General features: G+C 42.1%; 1 protein-coding gene across 1 annotated transcript in view; it reads right to left on the bottom strand.

Annotated features, from left to right (window-relative positions):
• Positions 1-13,027: 13,027 nt before the first annotated feature.
• Positions 13,028-21,558, bottom strand: part of LOC124552351 — a 110,349-nt gene continuing 101,818 nt past the window's right edge. Inside the window, exon 4 of the mRNA XM_047126619.1 lies at positions 13,028-13,314. Coding sequence (XP_046982575.1) covers positions 13,028-13,314 — 287 coding nt within the window. The remainder of the gene's footprint in view (positions 13,315-21,558) is intronic.

Here is a 21,558-nt window from a genome sequence, read left to right as displayed (position 1 = left end):
CCTGGAGATACTAGAAGGAATCAGATAGATTATGTAATGGTAAGGCAGAGATTTAGGAATCAGGTTTTAAATTGTAAGACATTTCCAGGGGCAGATGTTGACTCTGACCACAATCTATTGGTTATGAACTGTAGATTAAAACTGAAGAAACTGCAAAAAGGTGGGAATTTAAGAAGATAGGACCTGGATAAACTGAAAGAAGCAGAGGTTGTACAGAGTTTCAGGGAGTGCATAAGGGAACAATTGACAGGAATGGGGGAAAGAAGTACAGTAGAAGAAGAATGGGTACCTCTGAGGGATGAAGTAGTGAAGGCAGCAGAGGATCAAGTAGGTAAAAAGACAAGGGCTAGTAGAAGAAATATTGAACTTAATTGACGAAAGGAGAAAATATAAAACTGCAGTAAATGATGCAGGCAAGAAGGAATACAGACGTCTCAAAAATGAGATCGACAGGAAGAGCAAAATGGCTAAGCAGGGATGGCTAGAGGACAAATGTAAGGATGTAGAGGCTTATCTCACTAGGGGTAAGATAGATACTGCCTACAGGAAAATTAAAGAGACCTTTGGAGAAAAGGGAACCACTTGTATGAATATCAAGAGCTCAGATGGAAACCCAGTTCTAAGCAAAGAAGGGAAAGCAGAAAGGTGGAAGGAGTATATAGATGGTCTATACAAGGGCGATGTACTTGAGGACAATATTATGGAAATGGAAGAGGATGTAGATGAAGATGAAATGGGAGATACGATACTGCGTGAAGAGTTTGACAGAGCACTGAAAGACCTGAGTCGAAACAAGGCCCCGGGAGTAGATAACATTCCATTAAAACTACGGATGGCCTTGGGAGAGCCAGTCCTGACAAAACTCTACCATCTGGTGAGCAAGATGTATGAGACAGGCGAAACACCCTTGGACTTCAAGAAGAATATAATAATTCCAATCCCAAAGAAGGCAGGTGTTGACAGATGTGAAAATTACCGAACTATCAGTTTAATAAGTCACAGCTGCAAAATACTAACGCGAATTCTTTACAGACGAATGGAAAAACTGGTAGAAGCCGCCCTCGGGGAAGATCAGATTGGATTCCGTAGAAATATTGGAACACGTGAGGCAATACTGACCCCACGACTTACCTTAGAAGAAAGATTAAGGAAAGGCAAACCTACGTTTCTAGCATTTGTAGACTTAGAGAAAGCTTTTGACAATATTGACTGGAATAGCCTCTTTCAAATTCTAAAGGTGGCAGGGGTAAAATACAGGGAGCGAAAGGCTATTTACAATTTGTACAGAAACCAGATGGCAGTTATAAGAGTCGTGGGGCATGAAAGGGAAGCAGTGGTTGGGAAGGGAGTGAGACAGGATTGTAGCCTCTCCCCGATGTTATTCAATCTGTATATTGAGCAAGCAGTAAAGGAAACAAAAGAAAAATTCGGAATAGGTATTAAAAACCATGGAGAAGAAATAAAAACTTTGAGGTTCGCCGATAACATTGTAATTTTGTCAGAGACAGCAAAGGACTTGGAAGAGCAGTTGAACGGAATGGACAGTGTCTTGAAAGGAGGATATAAGATGAACATCAACAAAAACAAAACGAGGATAATGGAATGTAGTCGAATTAAGTCAGGTGATGCTGGGGGAATTAGATTAGGAAATGAGACACTTAACGTAGTAAAGGAGTTTTGCTATTTGGGGAGCAAAATAACTGATGATGGTCGAAGTAGAGAAGAAATAAAATGTAGACTGGCAATGGCAAGGAAAGCGTTTCTGAAGAAGAGAAATTTGCTAACATCGAGTATAGATTTAAGTCTGAGGAAGTCGTTTCTGAAAGTATTTGTATGGAGTGTAGCCATGTATGGAAGTGAAACATGGACGATAAATAGTTTGGACAAGAAGAGAATAGAAGCTTTCGAAATGTGGTGCTACAGAAGAATGCTGAAGATTAGATGGGTAGATCACATAACTAATGATGAATTATTGAATAGAATTGGGGAGAAGAGGAGTATGTGGCACAACTTGACAAAAAGAAGGGACCGGTTAGTAGGACATGTTCTGAGGCATCAAGGGATCACAAATTTAGCATTGGAGGGCAGCGTGGAGGGTAAAAATCATAGAGGGAGACCAAGAGATGAATACACTAAGCAGATTCAGAAGGATGTGGGTTGCAGTAAGTACTGGGAGATGATGAAACTTGCACAGGATAGGGTAGCATGGAGAGCTGCATCAAACCAGTCTCAGGACTGAAGACCACACCAACAACAACCGCAATAGATAAAGAGTATAATTTACCACTGTATTAAATGTACAACTACCCTTGGTGTCGGTGAATAGACATCGAGCAAGAGTAGCCAACATTCCTTTTGAACAACATTTCAGATTCACAAAAGGAGTAATACACTGAAGCGCACAAAGAAACTGCTATAGGCACACGTATTCAAATACAAAGATATGTAAACAGGCAGAATACGGCGCTGCGGTCGGCAATGCCTATGTAAGGCAACAAGTGTCAGGCGCACTTGTTTGATCGATTACTGTTGCTACAACGGCAGATTATCAAGACGTGAGTTTCAGCATGGTATTATAGTCGGCGCACGAGCGATGGGACACAGCATCTCCGAGGTAACGATGAAGAGGGGATTTTTCCGTATGACCATTTCTCGCGTGTACCGTGAATATCAGGAATCCGGTAAAACATCAAATCTCCGACATCGCTGCACCCGGAAAAAAAATCCTACAAGAACGGGACCAAAAACAACTGAAAACAATCGCTAAACGTGACAGAAGTGCAACCATTCCGCAAATTGCTGTAGATTTCGATGCTGGGGCATCAAAAAGTGTCAGCGTGCGAACCATTTCGGAGCCGAATACCCACTCGTGTACCCTTGATGACTGCATGACACAAAGCTTTACGCGTCGCTAGGGCCTTTCAGCAGCGACAATGGTCTGTTGATGACTGGAAACACGTTGGCTGGTCGGACGAGTCTGGTTTCAAATAGTATCGAGTGGATGGACGTGTACGGGTATGAAGACCACCTCCTGAATCCATGGACCCTCCGTGTCAGCAGGAGATTGTTCAAGCTGGTGGAGGCTGTGTAGTGGTGTGGGTCGTGCGCAGTTGGAGTGATATAAGACCCCTGATACGTGTAGATACGACTCTGACAGGTGACACGTACGTAAGCATCCTGTCTGATCACCTGCATCCATCTATGTCCATTGTGCATTCCGACGGATACGGGCAATTCCAGCACGACGATGTGACAGCCCACAAGTCCAGAATTGCTACAGAGTGGCTCCAGGAACACTCTTCTGAGTTTAAACACTTCCGCCGGCCACCAGACCCCTCAGACATGAACATTATTGAGCATATCTGGTATGTCTTGCAACGTGCTGTTCAGAAGAGATCTCCACCCCCTCGTAATCTTGCGGATTTATGGACAGCCGTGCAAGATTCATGGTGTCAGTTCCCTCCTGAACTACTTCAGACATTAGTCGAGTCCATGCCACGTCGTGTTGCGGCACTTCTGCGTTCTCGCCAGGGCTCTACACGATACTAGGCAGGTGTACCAGTTTCTTTGGCTCTTCAGTGCATCACAAACCCTCTTGAAACTTGGGCATAAGCGGGAAAAGGTATTTATGGTTTTTGAATGTCTATCCTCCAGAATGGAGGTCTGAAGGACTTTGACCGTTCACTTATGTAATAAAATGGTACAACTACAGCCGTCCTTAGTATGTTATTTATTATATTGCTACCAGTTTCGGTGCTTTAGTAAACAATCTTGAGGCCTAAACCCGTCAGCGTCAGTCAAGGTCTGAAGATGGTGTACTTAAGCACCGAAACTGGTAGCCATATAATAAATAACATAGTAAGGACGGCTCCAGGTGTTCCATTTTATTACATAAGCTTTTTATAAGTCGCTTGAGTTTACAGATGGCTAACACTAGGGGAATTCAGATCACCACACATTCTGAATCAAGTAAAATGGAAACAGAGACCCGATTTCTGTATGTTAAATCTGCACACCGAACACATAGGAAAATTGTAAGACTTTAACTAACCAGACTTCTATGGTAGCTCTTAATCATATGGATGCAATTCCAATGCTTGCGGCTAGCTGCGATCTAACCATAATACTGATGTTTGCTAAGGCAATTCGTTCATATTGACTGTAGACGAATGTCTGCCTAACTATTTGCTAAACGTGCCGCCTCGTGCGACGAACAAGAAAGAAGTGGTTTCTTTCTACGGGGAAACGTGATGAAACAGAACCGAATTCTACCGCCTTGCGTTCCTATTTGTTGAAGTCGGCCAAAGCTCTCCACTCGCAGCAACACAGACTCATACTGTCTTGTTCTGACAAACATACCTCGTTCTAGGAGAGAGAGGCGACGAGCGACTGAATCACTGTGATCAGACAGGTGAGTTACATAGTGAGTGGTGCAATTATGCTACACGTGGAAAACGCCCATTCCAAAACGGCCGTTTTTGAAAATCAACAGCCCGGGCGCATGGATCGGTTTTTTTACAGCAGGCAGAGTGGGTGCTGGATGATGGTACGGAAGTGAAATAATAGACGGAGGAGTGGATGTGTGGTGAGAAGAGAGGAGAGGAGAGAGAAAGAATGCGAAGTTAAAAGGTAGAGTCGACGTGATGAGGTAACAAAAGCAGAGAAAAAAAGTAATCCGCCCGGCTGTTACTGACGGCAGACCCACTGCAACAGCGCTACCAAATACGGTATCCCGAAATTCGTTCACGAGAGGAGGTGCTGTAAATATTCCAAAATTTAAACGAAGAACAGATGTCAACAAGAGTAACTTAGAGGTAGATGTCCTCGGAGCACGGTAGAAACCGAAGTCGCTCAATAAAGATAAGTCTTCCGGTTCAGATTGTTACCAGTTAGTTTTGTTTGGTCGTTTGCACATGAAATAGGACCATTTTCAGCAATCGTATACAACTGTTCGCTTGACGAAAGACACATATCTAAAGACCGGAAAGTTGCACAAAAAAATGGCTCTTAGCACTACGGGACTTAACGTCTGAGGTCATCAGTCCCCTAGAACTTAGAACTACTTAAACCCAACCAACCTAAGGACATCACACACATCCATGCCCGAGGCAGGATTCGAACCTGCGACCGTAGCGATCGCGCGGTTCCAGACTGTAGCGCCTAGAACCGCTCGGCCACCCCTGCCGGCCGTGTATTCGTCATCGCCATACTGGCGTATCACCCTGCGTGATGGTATGGGATACCATTGATTACACGTCTCGGTTACCTCTTGTTCGCAATGATGGCACTTTGAACAGCGGACGTTACATCTCAGATGTGTTACGACCCGTGGCTCTACCCTTCATTCGATCCCTGCGAAACCCTACATTCCAGCAGGATAATGCACGACCGCATGCTTCAGGTCCTGTACGGCTCTTTCTGGATACAGAAAATGTTCGACTGCTGCCCTGCCCAGCACATTCTCTAGATCCCTTACCAACTCAAAACGTCTGGTCAAATGAGGCCGAGCAGCTGGCTCGTCGCAATGCGCCAGTCACTACTCTTGATGAACTGTGGTATCCTGCTGAAGCTGCATGGGCAGCTGTACCTGTACACGCCATCCAAGCTCTGTTTGACTCAATTCCCAGACGTATCACGGCCGTTATTACGGCCAGAGTTGGTTGTTCTGGGTACTGATTTCTCAGGATCTATGCACCCAAATTGGATGAAAATGTAATCACATGTCAATTCTAGTATAATATATTTGTCCACTGAATACCCGTTTATCATCTGCGTTTCTTCTTGGTGTAGCAATTTTAATGGCCAGTAGTGTAAAATCCGACCAAGCAGATTAGAGAGTAGCTCAGATTGGGACAAGACAAGAGGGATCCACTCGCGATGTCGGGGAAAAACCATATATAACTGGACCATCCATCGTCACCAAGATCGCCGAATACAAGTTTCACTGCAGGCTGAAATAGGTGGAGAAATCGGCCGCGGCGGAGCCCACGCTGCGTGAGACCGACCTCGTAATACTATTCGTCTACACGCCGGTTCCCTCTGTGGAGAAGGGCTATAACGCCCACTTGTTCACAGAAGCAATAGAAAGTCATAGAAACTTCAACAGTTTTAAAAAGAAAGAAGAAAGCCTAAAGGTGAACGGATCCTGGATGGCCAAGCTGCAGCGAACGACGGTTGCAGGTGGCTTGGGGAGTACCACAGCGGTAATGAGAGTGGTTAAGTCCACAGGCTGGAGTACAGTCCACCACCACCAGCTCAGTGTGAATCACTGACAATTCCAGCCACTTGTGCTCGCGAAAGGTAAAAAAGAAAGAAAAAAATCATCAAATAAACGTTGACTGAAAATCTCAAGACCAAAGCCAAGAGACAGTATATGACAATCTTGTTACTTAGTTTTTTTAATCGTTGGGAATAGACTAATTTGTTTAGTAATATCAAGAAAGTGTGTGAAATCTTATGGGACTTAACTGCTAAGGTCATCAATCCCTAAGCTTACACGCTACTTAACCTAAATTATCCTAAGGACAAACACCCACACCCATGCCCGAGGGAGGACTCGAACCTCCGCCGGGACCAGCCGCACAGTCCATGACTCCAGCGCCCAAGACCGCTCGGCTAATCCCGCGCGGCGGTAATATCAAACATTTATTTATAACTTCGCATTCTATGCTCTGAAATTCGAACTAATGAGTTAAACGTAACAGTGACGAGTTCACTCAGATTATAATACATGCTGTTATTTGATGCAATGCAGTAAATTTAAAATTTACGTACATTAAAACTCTGTGAATTACAACAATCAGTACTGTATAAAGTTACTGATTTGTGTTAACTTACTCTGCCTTTAAACCGACACTGCCTGGTGCATACCTGTGAAGCAGCAGTTCTGAGACAGAAATTAGTGTGGGTGCTTCCAAGGTGGAGCACTTTGCAAAAATTCTTGTGGTGGTCTCGTGGAAACATGGTAGCCAATTTTAACAGAAAGTTTGAAATCCTTCTACTGCAAGATATTGTAACTGGACAGCAAAGCTTAAACTGTAAAAAGCTGAAGATCTGTACATAACCGAAACTTCGATTTTCATTACTACAATGAGAACCTAGTTCCTTGGATTTTAGTAGTCCCTCAAACATTCCTGGGACTGAAAGAAGAGATTTCGATACGAACTATAAGACTGCAGCTAAATTATGTAAGTGCATCATTTTGAAACAATAAATGTGTTTAGAAGCTTTCAAATGAAAAAAAAAATTAAATTGCAAACGTGTGCTTAGCGCATCCTCAACTGTAAGAGCAAATTAGTGGCAAGGTACTCTACGTGCATGTACAAAAAGAGGATCGCGCCCCGGAAAATTGTACTAGGTTCTGCTATACACCCATTCCTTGGCATTGTGTTTATAGAGGTTCTGTGGTGCCCTGGAGCAACTCATACGCAACACTGCTATACCATAGGACGGTCTGCTTCTATGGTGATGGTGACATGACTTCATGTCGCGTCATTCTTTCGTTCTGGAAGCCATTGCAGGACCGAAAGATGATGTTGCAATATCACTTCAGAATAAATTTGTGTGTGTGTGTGTGTTTTTCCTGTTATCATGAAGTGTTGTTACGATATCTTATCACCTATCTTTCTATATGACTTCCACTATCCTGTTTTAATCATTAAATGTAACACTTGTCTACTAACGTGCTGGCTGCACAGTATCTACACCAAAAGGTAATAAATAAAACGTAAAAGTTTCTTGAGGGCAATGCAGAACAAAAGATCACTAATGGTGGCCATGCGTAGTTAATTTAGGAGCTAACAAACTTTTTAACTCCTTCAGACTTATTTTAAACTATTATTAGCATTTTTAGCGCTATAGTGATTATAAATTCCAGAGAAGACATGGATCGATAATGAAGTTGTCATGGGCAAATATCCAAAGCATTTCTGTTGTCTGGGGTAACACAAACTATTGAAGCAAAGCAGCAACCATGTTAGTTAGCATAATGACATTTTTTTTTAAGTTTGTTGCTATTGTTACTGGTAAGCATGAAAAGAAAGGAAGGGGTGCAATGTAGCACAATGCTTTTCAAAAACTGTTCTGTAAAACAAATAATTGATAAATGCTTTAAGAACTTTTGTCAAATACGTCGAATAATTACTAAGTGGGTGCACAATAGTCCTGTCTTTGTCCTGACGTTCTAACATCACTTAAATTTAAATCTCAGAAGTTTGCGATAGTAATAATCTTCGCCGTAGAGATCTTAATAATCCAAAGACACTCTGCGTGAGGATTTTGAATCTCTTACAGTCTTTTTTTCTCTGTTTCTCCTTCACTAAACAAATTATCTGAGATCAACCATTATTTTCTCTTCGAGAATATTACAGTACAAATGTAGACACAATTGGCCCCTATAAACGCCATACTGTAATGTGCTTTGAAACAGTAAATTACTCGTCTTGGTAAGTGAGCTACCTAAATTTAATATTTTTTTGTATTATTATTAGTATTTGATTGACCTGACTCAACTGACAGCAATAGTGTTTTCCTCTGTTTCATTAGGACTTTACAACTATTAGTGTGCTCTAATAGTTACGTGTCTACTGACAAAATCAATTCAGACTTTGAACTCTTGGACATTCATCATATTTGTAAAGCTGCATCTTCATGAGACTGTTTCCAAAGATTATTTTAATTTTAACTTACTACCTAATTATTTATATTTCATTTTTTACAATTCAGGAAGTACAGTTGAATGTTTACACAACGTTGGCTACCATCTGTAGCAGGGCATGTTGTAAGGTATAGAAAATAAGTTGAAATATAATAGTTGAAAGAAAATAAAAAGTTTAATTACTACTGTTCATCTTCCTGTGTCATAAAAACAATCAGAAATTTATGAGTGTAGGATGACTATCTGAAAGATAATTACAATAAAGATAAAAATGACCACATTGAAAACTTATGTACTTAGAGGGATATATTTCTGACAGCAGAGTTTGAACACAAGTGGAAATTTTACTTATTCCTATGCTGTTTTGCTTGCTACCAAGTTGCTCTCTGGACTAGCTCATAATTCACCTTTGTAGTTTCTGGTAATTTCTCTAGTTACATAACTGTTGTACTTAGTAAATCCTATGCATCCATGATGAGGAATTTGTGTCTGTGCAAGTAGTATGGATATGCACTACTAGGTTTTTTTGTAAGACTTATTACACTCAGTTTTCATTGCTTACAGTTATATAAAATAGTAAAAGCGTGTACCAATTAATATTCTAACGTGAAATCACAAATTTAAATTTTTTTGTTCAGATTTTGATGTTATGGTATAAATAGGTAAGCAATTAAACATGGACACCTCTGGGAATAGTGATGTAAAATCTAGCCCAAAATTAGGACAATTGGCCGCTCAAGGCAGTCAATGAAACTCTCTGTTAACATAGGTGTTTCAAAAAGTGCATTTAATGATCAGGACGATGCCCACAATTTTAAATCGCGTATGAAAAATTTCGTCTGCTGAAGCCTCCTAGGTCTGCAGCACAGCTTAAATTTTAGCAAAACAGGTACATGTAGGCATTACTCAAGTTACCATAATTTTACATATAGCTTCTGTTGTTAATGCAGTCTGCACTGATTTGTTGAAAAGAGTATATTTAAATGTTAAAGAGCCAACTTTATCATCAGTAATTGCGACATCCTAGAAGCTGTAGTCACCATTACAATTTTACCAAATAGTTTTCAAAACAATAAAGGGGAAGTTTGACACTTGATTTGTAGTTTATCATCGTATACATATTTTATATTTGTAGGTACTATGTTGAAGTTTTATTTATGTGCATTCTGTTACATTCTTAACGTCGTAAAAGTGAAGCATTGGTCAGTCAGGTAATACTTTCAACACAAGTAGTCATAAAAGAGAGGTGAATGGGTAGAATTCAGAAGTTAAAACAAATGTATAGAAATTGTAAAGTTTCTTAATAGGGTAATGAATAATACATGAATAAAGCAAATTGCGTTGTGTGATGTTCATCTTCAGTGAAAAGGTAGTTCCATGCGTATTACTTTCTTTGTGTAGGCAGTGACAGGTTGCACATTTAATAGGAAGTTGTGGAAAAGCCTTACATCAAAACAACTGTGGTGAGAATTTTAATATTTGTTAGTAAATTCGTGTGTGCTACATGAACTATTTAGTGACCTTGTTCTCATCTCAGGTAAAAAATTAAATTCATATGTACATCTACTTGATTATGTCTATTTAGACAACAGTCCAGCAGGCCCAGATGTAGTCACTAAAAGATTAATTCATGACGAGATCTGATGCCATTCGAACTGTTAAAACTTTTCTGGCACTTGTTTTAAGTTTTCGCGTTATATTCCTCCAACAGGTATTTCGAAACTACGAAGATTATATTTACGTTTTTTGATTGTCAGTTTCCCTATATGGTCTCACAGTGATGTGTTAATTCAATACAAATTATTTTGTATATCTAAAACTGACTTCTTGCAGGTAGGCACGACAGTCACGATAAATTTAAAGAATTACAAGCCAGTTTATTATGTAAGCTAACTACTTTCGAGCAAGAGTGTACTCTCAAGAGCACATACAAGCATAGTAACGCACCAGAATTAATTGAATATCAAATATAAATAGTGTGATTACTTACAATGAATGTGGGCACACCTTGCTTGCATGTATTGAAAGCTGTGTGTGTGTGTGTGTGTGTGTGTGTGTGTGTGTGTGTGTGTGTGTGTGTGTGTTTGTGTTTTGCTGTTTTTGTTTTGCTACTGTGGGCATTATGCCCTCAACCTGCTTTATGATATGACGTTACTATTAAAATGTTGCTTATTATGTCTGAATGCTGCAAGGTCATTTGTAAAATGGCCATGAAACAACACACAACAAACTTATAATCCTACAGGAAACTGACAAAGCTCTGTCTATACAACAAAGAAATCATACAATATGAGCGATTGCAATGTTCGTTACCATCACTGAATGATAATAACTAATCACTGAGTTAGGGTGCTGTACACACCAACAACATGGTGGGCAGGTGAATGTGTGAAGTGATCGCTGTCTCAAAAATCCTTTAATACCCGTCATTGAATGCTGGCCTCTATTTTGACTGGACAAGAGGTTGGAATCTTGCTACATGTCGGGCAGGGGCTTGACGATGGCGTAATATACCACCGAAACTAGTAGCCCAATAAAATAACAATTTGCAAATTTACACGGCTGAAAGGTGTTTAATTTGACATTCTCTCTTTGGATAACTGGACATCGAGAGAAGAGACTATTATGTTGTACTCTATCAGGTGATACGTTAGTGTCCATAGACAGTAACAAATATACATGAAATTCCTGTGTCCATGGATTATTTCAAAGTTAAGCGTTTCATTTCGTTCAAATTATAATAATGTGATCTAATGTTTTGTGTGTGTGTGTTGCAGTTGCCGAACAGATCGTCTAGAAGTACGAGCAAAATGAGAAATGTGCACGGAAAAAGTCGATTATGGCAGGCCACATAACTATATGATGGCATCCTGTTTAGAGGGTCTGTGATGCTCTAAAGGTCTCCTACAAACAAAAGCAGAGATAATTCGCTGAGGAGGAGGAGGAGGAGGAGGATATTAGTGTTTTAACGTGCCGTCGACAACGAGGTCATTAGAGACGGAGCGCAAGCTCGGGTGAGGAAAGGATGGGGAAGGAAATCGGCCGTGCCCTTTCAAAGGAACCATCCCGGCATTTGCCTGAAGCGATTTAGGGAAATCACGGGAAACCTAAAACAGGATGGCCGGAGACGGGATTGAACCGTCGTCCTGCCGAATGCGAGTCCAGTGTGCTAACCACTGCGCCACTGCGCCACCTCGCTCGGTAATTCGCTGAGAGGGTGCACGGGAAGACGTAGAAAAGGATTACTGTCTCCCATAATATCTCTAAGATTGATTGAGTGCAGTACTGATTAATTGAAAGATTATCATCAATCGGGTGACTGATGATAATTCTGAGCCAACACCTAAGTCTACTGCCTTTTTGCCTTACGTAGGAAACACGTCCAACAAGATCGGTCGTATTTTGCGGAAATACGATGTGAAATGTGTTTTCCGACCGCCATCTAAAATTAGAGCGCTTTTTTGCTCCATTAAGGATGATCTTGGACTGCGTAAAGCTGGTGTATATCGTATTCCTTGTAGCTGCGGCATGGCATATATTGGTCAAACTATCAGGCCCGTGGAGGACCGATGTACTGAGCATAAACGGCACACACGATTACAGCAGCCAAGTAGATCTGCTATTGCCGAACATTGCTTGGATACTGGTCACCCCATGTTATACAATAACACCGAGATATTGGCATGCACGTCCAGCTATTGGAACAGTGTTATTAGGGAGGCAGTTGAGATTAAATTAGCGAGCAACCTCGTTAACAGGGATGGAGGTTTCTGTTTAAACTCTGTTTGGAATCCGGCTCTCTCCCTTGTCAAAAAACAGAGGGACAGAGTCAATGCTACCTCACCTGCGAATGCGTAGTCTCACTATCGATAGCTCTGACTTTGGTCATCTTTGGTGGCACTAGTGTACGTTGCCTGTCCGTTGCAGTTTGCCTTGAAAGTGGTGGGGTGTTCTCCCGCCGAAATATCGGCAGTCGCTGAAAGTGTCACCTGGCTGAATTCCCGGAAGTTATTTGAAAGTTGTATACGCCAGGAGAAACTCAGGTCTCAGCTACTGACTTGTCTCAACTGCCCCAGCCTAGATGGTGTACAAGAGTAAAACGTTTTGTCTTTGACTACACGTTGTTGAGGTTGAGGTAGAGCCAACATTTATTAATCCACATACCATTTGGGCCATGTGGTCCACAGCTCAGGCTACACAGCTGAAAAATAGTTCAGTTTATAACAAATTTTCAACTTCCTGTTGCTTGTAGACATCCAGCACTACGTGCTCAGCATCACCTCGGTGAGGTAACTTGCAACCCAGTCTCTTCGACCAATTGGTCTCCTTGTCCCATATAGTCAGACACAAGTCACGTGTTCTGGGTAGCAACTACTTGGCAAAGGCGGCATGGTGCTCGTGGTAGATGGGGTATGTCTCGTGGTGCACCACCGGTGGTGCTACTGGGTACTCCGGACCAAATCCGCCCAGAAACAGCCTCTTGAAGCCCGCCATTCCAGCCACGGCGAGCGCCATCTTGCTGAGGAGAAGCGCCTTGCCTGACAGCACGGCCATCAGCTGGAAGCCCAGCGGCACCAGGAAGGACGACATCACCATGTAGCCCATCACCACCAGCGGGAACATGTGCTTGTACTGGTGCCGGTAGCGTATGCGGCGACCTGGAAACAACAGGCACAGCTCAGTATTACCATGTAGCCCATCACCACCACCAGCAACAAGTGCTTGTACCCGTGCCGACAGTATTTCGAAGCAGCCCTGAAACAACACACACTGTCATCACAAATTCCAGTGCCATGACGAACTACGACATTGCCATGCAGCCCATCAGTGCCAGTGGGAATGTATGCCAGAAATATATGTGTCGATCTGGAAACACTACGCAATAGTTGTCATGAATCTCATTGGAACCAAGGACGACGACACCATCATTTAGTCAGTCATCACCAGCGGGAACACATGCTAGTTTCTTGTGCTAGTAGTGTGTACAGCACCTTGGAAGCAATACACAGTCATCGTAAGGTCTGTTGCTACTGGGAACTACAAAATCATCATTTAGCCCAGGGGTCTCCAAACGTTTTAGTCCGCGGGCCACATTGACTACTCAACGAAGTCATAAGGGCCAAGATGTACCTAGTGGGATTAAAGCACCCTAGCACTCCATGTTCACCGTAATGTAAGGCTAAAGGAAAGATGAAATCGCAAAAATCTAAGGTTGTGGGAATAGCTAGCACTGAAACGAACTACGATTTTTATTTAATTACATAATTTTGATTGGAGGACGCTCCTGACCGAAATTCTGGCGTCGAAAGCGTCCTGCAAAGTTAACGAAATCTCAAAATCATTGTTAGCAACACTATTACTGCAAGACGTAACAGAGGTAGAGTATGTCAACACATTGTTATTTTAAGCGGCGCAACAATAAGTTTAGTTATGTAGTCTTGTAGCGAGTAGCAGAGCCAGAGCATATATTTGACAGTTCTGTTGCGTGATTGTGTCTATGTTGCGAGTGTCTAGCGAGTTTTTTAGTGTTTTATGCGCTGCACTTGTAGGTGAGACGACGAAATGTGGGATAATTCAAAGTTTGAATTCGAAGAGACAAGGAAAATCTGAAAATCGAAATACGTATAGCACGACTTGTGTATGTTTTCGCTATATTTTTTTGTGGAACTACAGTTTAATTGTATTTAATTTAGTAATTAAAGTACCTTAAAAATAAATTCATTGCATTTTGTTTAGGCAAACTACCTCCTAGTTTTATTAGTATTAAATAGCACAATTTTATTTTCAGGTTACAATCTTTTGTGAAGTTCTGTACAAATATCGAAAAGAAACGAAAGGTTGACAGTCAATGTAGAATTTTTAAAGAGCAGTGGGGATCTCAATATTTCGTGGTGGAGTCAAGCAACAAACCAATGTGTATTATTTGCAATGAAGCAATATCAGTCTTCAAAGAATACAACATAAAACGTCATTATGAGACAGCACTCTCAGAATCACTCCAAGTTTACAGGATGCGAACGATTAGAAATGTATGGGTCTCTGAAACGCCAGCTAAAAATCCAGCAGTCGCTGTTTAAGAAAGTAAATGCTGAACAACACGCAGCAACTCGTGCTAGTTTTCGTGTTGCTCATTTAGTAGCGAAACAGTGAAGCCATTAGCCGACGGTGAATTAATTAAGAACTGCACTATTGCAACAGCAGAAGAAATGTGTCCATAAAAAGTTAATTTATTTAAAAACATAAGTTTGTCGGCAAACACTGTGCGGCTCGAAGAGTAGGTGACATCGCACATCCGGGGGTGTCCAGCCAGCTAACGCGGGTAGGTTTGCCGGACCTCGGGGGCCGCAGTTTGGAGACCCTTGATTTAGCCCATCACAACCAGCAAGAACATACAGGGTGTTTCAAAAATGACCGGTGTATTTGAAACGGCAATAAAAACTAAACGAACAGCGATAGAAATACACCGTTTGTTGCAATATGCTTGGGACAACAGTACATTTTCAGGCGGACAAACTTTCGAAATTACAGTAGTTACAATTTTCAACAACAGATGGCGCTGCAAGTGATGTGAAAGATACAGAAGACAACGCAGTCTGTGGGTGCGCCATTCTGTACGTCGTCTTTCTGCTATAAGCGTGTGCTGTTCACAACGTGCAAGTGTGCTGTAGACAACATGGTTTATTCCTTAGAACAGAGGATTTTTCTGGTGTTGGAATTCCACCACCTAGAACACAGTGTTGTTGCAACAAGATGAAGTTTTCCACGGAGGTTTAATGTAACCAAAGGACCGAAAGCGCTACAATAAAGGATCTGTTTGAAAAATTTCAACGGACTGGGAACGTGACAGATGAACATGCTGGAAAGGTAGGGCGACCGCGTACGGCAACCACAGAGGGCAACGCGCAGCTAGTGCAGCAGGTGATCCAACAGCGGCCTCGGGTTTCCGTTCGCCGTGTTGCAGCTGCGGTCCAAATGACGCCAACGTCCACGTATCGTCTCATGCGCCAGAGTTTACACCTCTATCCATACAAAATTCAAACGCAGCAACCCCTCAGCGCCGCTACCATTGCTGCACGAGAGACATTCGCTAACGATATAGTGCACAGGATTGATGACGGCGATATGCATGTGGGCAGCATTTGGTTTACTGACGAAGCTTATTTTTACCTGGACGGCTTCGTCAATAAACAGAACTGGCGCATATGGGGAACCGAAAAGCCCCATGTTGCAGTCCCATCGTCCCTGCATCCTCAAAAAGTACTGGTCTGGGCCGCCATTTCTTCCAAAGGAATCATTGGCCCATTTTTGAGATCCGAAACGATTACTGCATCACGCTATCTGGACATTCTTCGTGAATTTGTGGCGGTACAAACTGCCTTAGACGACACTGCGAACACCTCATGGTTTATGCAAGATGGTGCCCGGCCACATCGCACGGCCGACGTCTTCAATTTCCTGAATGAATATTTCGATGATCGTGTGATTGCTTTGGGCTATCCGAAACATACAGGAGGCGGCGTGGATTGGCCTCCCTATTCGCCAGACATGAACCCCTGTGACTTCTTTCTGTGGGGACACTTGAAAGACCAGGTGTACCGCCAGAATCCAGAAACAATTGAACAGCTGAAGCAGTACATCTCATCTGCATGTGAAGCCATTCCGCCAGACACGTTGTCAAAGGTTTCAAGTAATTTCATTCATAGACTACGCCATATTATTGCTACGCATGGTGGATATGTGGAAAATATCGTACTATAGAGTTTCCCAGACCGCAGCGCCATCTGTTGTTGAAAATTGTAAGTACTGTAATTTCCAAAGTTTGTCTGCCTGAAAATGTACTGTTGTCCCAAGCATACTGCAACAAACGGTGTATTTCTATCGCTGCTCGTTTAGTTTTTATTGCCGTTTCAAATATACCGGTCATTTTTGAAACACCCTGTATGTTTGTGCTGGTGTCAGTAGCAAATGTGGCAGCCCACAAACAACACACAGTCATGATGATGCCCAATGCCACCAGGAATGATGGTATCACTAACAGTGGGAACATGTGCTTTTACTGGAGCTGATGCATGTTTGATGACCGGAAAAAAAACAGGTAGGTATCATGAGATCAGATGGTACCAGGAACAACAGTATCAGCTTGTAGCCAATAACCGCCAGTGGAAACAAGTGGTTGTTATAGTACCAGAAGCGTATGTGGCGACGTGGAAACAGAATACTCAGTTATCGTGGAATCCAGTGTCCCCAGAAACAACGACTTCACCATGTAGCCCATTATCACCAGCGGGAACATGTGATTGTTGTGGTAGTGTATGCAGTGGTATGAAAATGTTATAGACAGTCATTGTGAAGCCCAGTGCGACCAGGAACGACGACGTCACCGTGTAGTGCACCCCCATCAGCAGTAACACGTGCTCTTTCTGGTACTGACACATATGTGGTGTTCTGGAAACATCACAGTTAATCAAAATGAGATCACGTAATACAAGGAACAACAACATCGCTGTGTAGCACATGACCACCAACAGAAGTATGTGCTTGTACTTTTGCCTGTAGCTTTGAAACGTCCCCTTGGAAAAATTAATGAATTACTGTGCTGATAAACCTCTTACATTATTTGATTTTCAAACAGCTGAGCAGAACTGAACGTACTCAGACATTTCGCTCTTCACCTGTTCTGATCAACATTAAACTGACACACACTATTTTTAGCGCAACGCAATCTGACTTTCGAAAATCCCTACAAAAGATTGGCCCTGACTAACAATAACCTATACCTTTCACAAATCACTTACCTCACAAAAATCTTCGTTACTTGAACTACTGCAATACAGCGAGTGCCACTACTGCCACCTAAATAAAAGATTCAAACTACTGAAGGCACTAACTACTGATAGGCATAGTTAGCAAATGAAAGATTTTTATAGAGAACAAACAATGTATTTACCTAAATAATGTTCAAAAGTCATAATATATATAGTAGTTCATGCCATCCATTCTTACGAATGTACTGTTTCTGATGGACACACGTCCAGATCATCCGCTCTCAAAAATCCGCCATCTCTCTTCCCACATCCACCACTGCTGACGGCTCACCTCCAACTGTGCAACGCTACTCGCTGTTAACAGCCAACAGCCCAACACTACAATAGCGAATATTACAACAATGCCACCCAGCTACAGACTGCACACACCACAGCCAGTGATTTTCATACAGAGGGCTACATGGCGTTACCAATATAAAAACCTAAACAGCCTACTTAAAGCTTAAATGGCAGTCTGTAAACAACAGAGTGAGCATAAAGATCCATGACCGAGAAACAACAATATCAGCATGTAGCCAACCATCATCTATGGGCATATGTGTTCATACTGGTGTCAGTAGCCGAACTGGAATGAAAATGGAGAGTCTTCATAAGCTCAAGTGGTTTCACAAAAAATAGCATCACACAGTCACAACAGGGGTGGTCATAAAAAGCTAATCACCACCAAGAAAAAAAAATCAATTCAAGTAATCATTTTTTGTCTGCCTGGAGGTACAAGTCTGCAATATTGGTACACAATGAAACGCTGGAGCAAGGGTACCTCCGAATGCCTCTAGAGTAAGCAAAACAAAATGGCGTAGCCCAGTAATAAATGTGTGGCAATATCAGCCTGGAGGCCCCATCTCGAATTGTTCAACCATCTAGAGGCAGTCTTTCCATTTGACACCACTTTAGGAGATTGCTCGTCAATTAAGATGAGATGAAATGATTGGGAGAACACAGACACCCAAGCCTCCAAACAAAGAATATCTCAGACCGTGCCAGGAATCGAACACGGGCCTTTCAATCTAGACCGAGCAACGTTAATAATGGGCTACAAACTGTGGCCCACAGTCCACTAATAAAGCAGAGTGCGGTGCACAGTTTTGTTTAATTTTGCAGGGAAACAAGGCTGCAACAATTCATGCTGAGTTGGTGGAAGTGTAGTCATATGACGCTGTGGTTACATAAGTCAGAAGCCTGAATGACGAAGAAAGAAGTGGCAGACAAAGTCTCTGTAAAGAATCGAGAACCGCAGTGGAAGCGCAGAGATCTGGTGCCCAAAAGAAAGGCACTTCGCAATCGGCGCAATAGTGAAAGGAATGATAATAAGTAAGGAATCACTTTTCAATATATTGGTCGACATTCTGAACATGGGAAAGGTCGTCCACCACTAGGTTCCACGATTGCTCAAACCCATTCAACAAGCCTGAAAAACTGAGGTGCCAGCGGAATAGTTGCATGTGTGTCAGGCCAATCGAGGTGGCTTCTTCAGCCGCCTAACCACTGGGGAAGAGTTGTAGGTGGTTATGACTCGAAGGCACAGGAACAAACCAAGCAGTGGAAGCGTTGGGACTCATCACCACTAAAAAAGGCGAAGGCCCAACCAGGGCAATGTTCTGCTGGATATTGTTTGGAAATGGCATGTCGTGGTGCAGACAAGATGTGCTCAGAAGGATCAAACTGTCGAAGGCGCATACCACCAAATCCCCGTGACCCCTGCTTGCTGGTGGTTGTCAAGAGGAAGAGTCACAGGAAGTTATCTAAGAACCAAGGTCACACACGCTACTTCTTCTCTGTACTCTACCATTTTGACATCTAGTGACCCCGCTGATTGGCAGCCATTTTTAAAATGATGATGGTGTCCTCTCCAAGTCATCTATTGTTGGGGAAAATGTGTCATGTTGGAGGATATGTCAAGAAGCACTAACACCAGCAGCACTAAGTTTTTGGAATGATATTAAAAACTGTATCACGACCATTCAGACGTATCCCATGATCACAGGTTCCTCTCACAGTATGCTGATAAAATAATTCCATATTTAGCAATTATATACAACCACTCGCCCACAGAAAGATACGTACCTAAAGACTGGAAAATTGCTCAAGTCACACAAATACCCAAAAAGGGAAGTAGGAGTAATCCGCTTAATTGCAGGCCCATATCACTAACGTTGATTTGCAGTAGGGTTTTAGAACATATACTGTATTCGAACATTATGAAGTACCTCGAAGAAAACGATTTATTGACATATAGTCAGCACGGATTCAGAAAATATCGTTCTTGTGAAACACAACTACCCCTTTATACTCGTGAAGTAATAAGTGCTATCGACAGGGGATGTCAAATTGATTCCATATTGTTAGATTTCCAGAGGGCTTTCGACTCTGTACCTCACAAGTGTCTTCTAATCAAACTCCGTGCCTACGGAGTATCGCTTCCGCCCTATTACGGAGTACTGCTGTGTGGTGTGGGATCCGCATCAGGTGGGACTGATGGATGACATCGAAAAAGTACAAAGAAGGGCAGCTCGTTTTGTATTATCGCGAAATAGGGGAGATTCTGCCACAGACATGATACGTGAATTGGAGTGGCAATCATTAAAGCAAAGGCTTTTTTCGTTGCGACGGGATCTTCTCATGAAATTTCGGTCACCAGTTTTCTCCTCCGATTGCGAAAACATTCTGTTGGCTCCCACCTACATAGGGAGAAATGATCATCACGATAAAATAAGAGAAAACAGGGCTCGCACGGAAAAATTTAAGTGCTCGTTTTCTACGACGAATAATTCAGGAGACATGACTTCATAAAGGTTTAGATACCTGCAAAAGTAGTTTTTCCTTAAAATGGCGCGTAGCAAAACTTCAGCATCTGTGATGAAGTAGTAATTTATTGCTTCTTGAGGTATCATCTCCATTCGCAACTAACTTTGCATCTATTATCTACAAACGTCACTGAATTTACCTGCTAAATTATAGCAGCAGTCATGAAGTTTTAATTTATTACTTCTTCTCTAACAACTCCATTCGCAACACACTTTGCATTTATTATCTACACATATCACTGAAATTACCTACAAAATTACATCATTCTATAACACGTAGTTCCAAAGAGATGAACTCAAACACTGGCATGCGCAAGAAACTTGCTTCTGTTAAAAATGCAGCGCAAGTTATCCACTTTATATTCATTCAGCGTTTCATAACGAGAGCACTTAAGCGGCTTGTAGTAAACTTTAAGCCTAATTTCAAGCTTCTCGTAAAAGTTTACTCGCCTGCACGTATAAAGTAACTTTCCTCATTTTCAAGTAGACGTTTGAAGCTGTTTTTTGTATGTATTCAGACAAACGGAGGGTCACTGATAATCGATAAAAAGAAAACATAGCACATTCAAAATCTCGGTGAGCTTGATATCATTGGTTCTTACGCACAGTTTTACTATAGACCAGCGCTGTTCACTGAGACAGTTTACCGTAAACAACAATCTTTGGCTGTAAGGTGGCCTGAAGACTTCTTGGACGTCACAATGGTTACTCTTGAGAAGAAAAAGCAAGCCAAGGAGTGTAGTGATTATAGAACAATTAGTCTGATATTGCATGTGGCAAAGATCATTGCAAGAATACTAAACAGACGGTTGGAAAACAAAACTGAAGAAGTGATGGAAGAAGACCAGTTTGGCTTCAGGAAAGGAAAAGGGACCAGAGACGCCATTGGCATGATGAGGATATTGTCAGAGAGAGTTTTGGCCGTTAACGAAGAAGTTTTCGATTGTTTCATAGACTGGTAGAAGGCCTTCGACAGAGTCAATTGGAATATATTGATGAACATCACTAAGGAAATAGGAATCAACTGGAGAGATCGGAGACTTATAAGAAACTTGTACCTGGGACAAAGGGTAAAGGTACGACTGAACTATGGAGAAACGAACAGTGGGGAAATAGGAAGGTGAGTGAGACAAGGATGTTGTCTGTCGCCAAGTCTCTTCAACCTGTATGGAAAAATGCTGGCGAGAGAAGCACTGAAAGGATGCGGGAACTTGAAAGTAGGAAGACGTCTCATCAACATCATCAAGTATGCAGACGACCTGGTAGTGCACGC

Source organism: Schistocerca americana, chromosome 10, assembly GCF_021461395.2.
Source record: "Schistocerca americana isolate TAMUIC-IGC-003095 chromosome 10, iqSchAmer2.1, whole genome shotgun sequence".
NCBI classification, from domain to species: Eukaryota; Metazoa; Arthropoda; class Insecta; order Orthoptera; family Acrididae; genus Schistocerca; species Schistocerca americana.
This window is presented reverse-complemented; position numbering and strand designations above follow the sequence as displayed.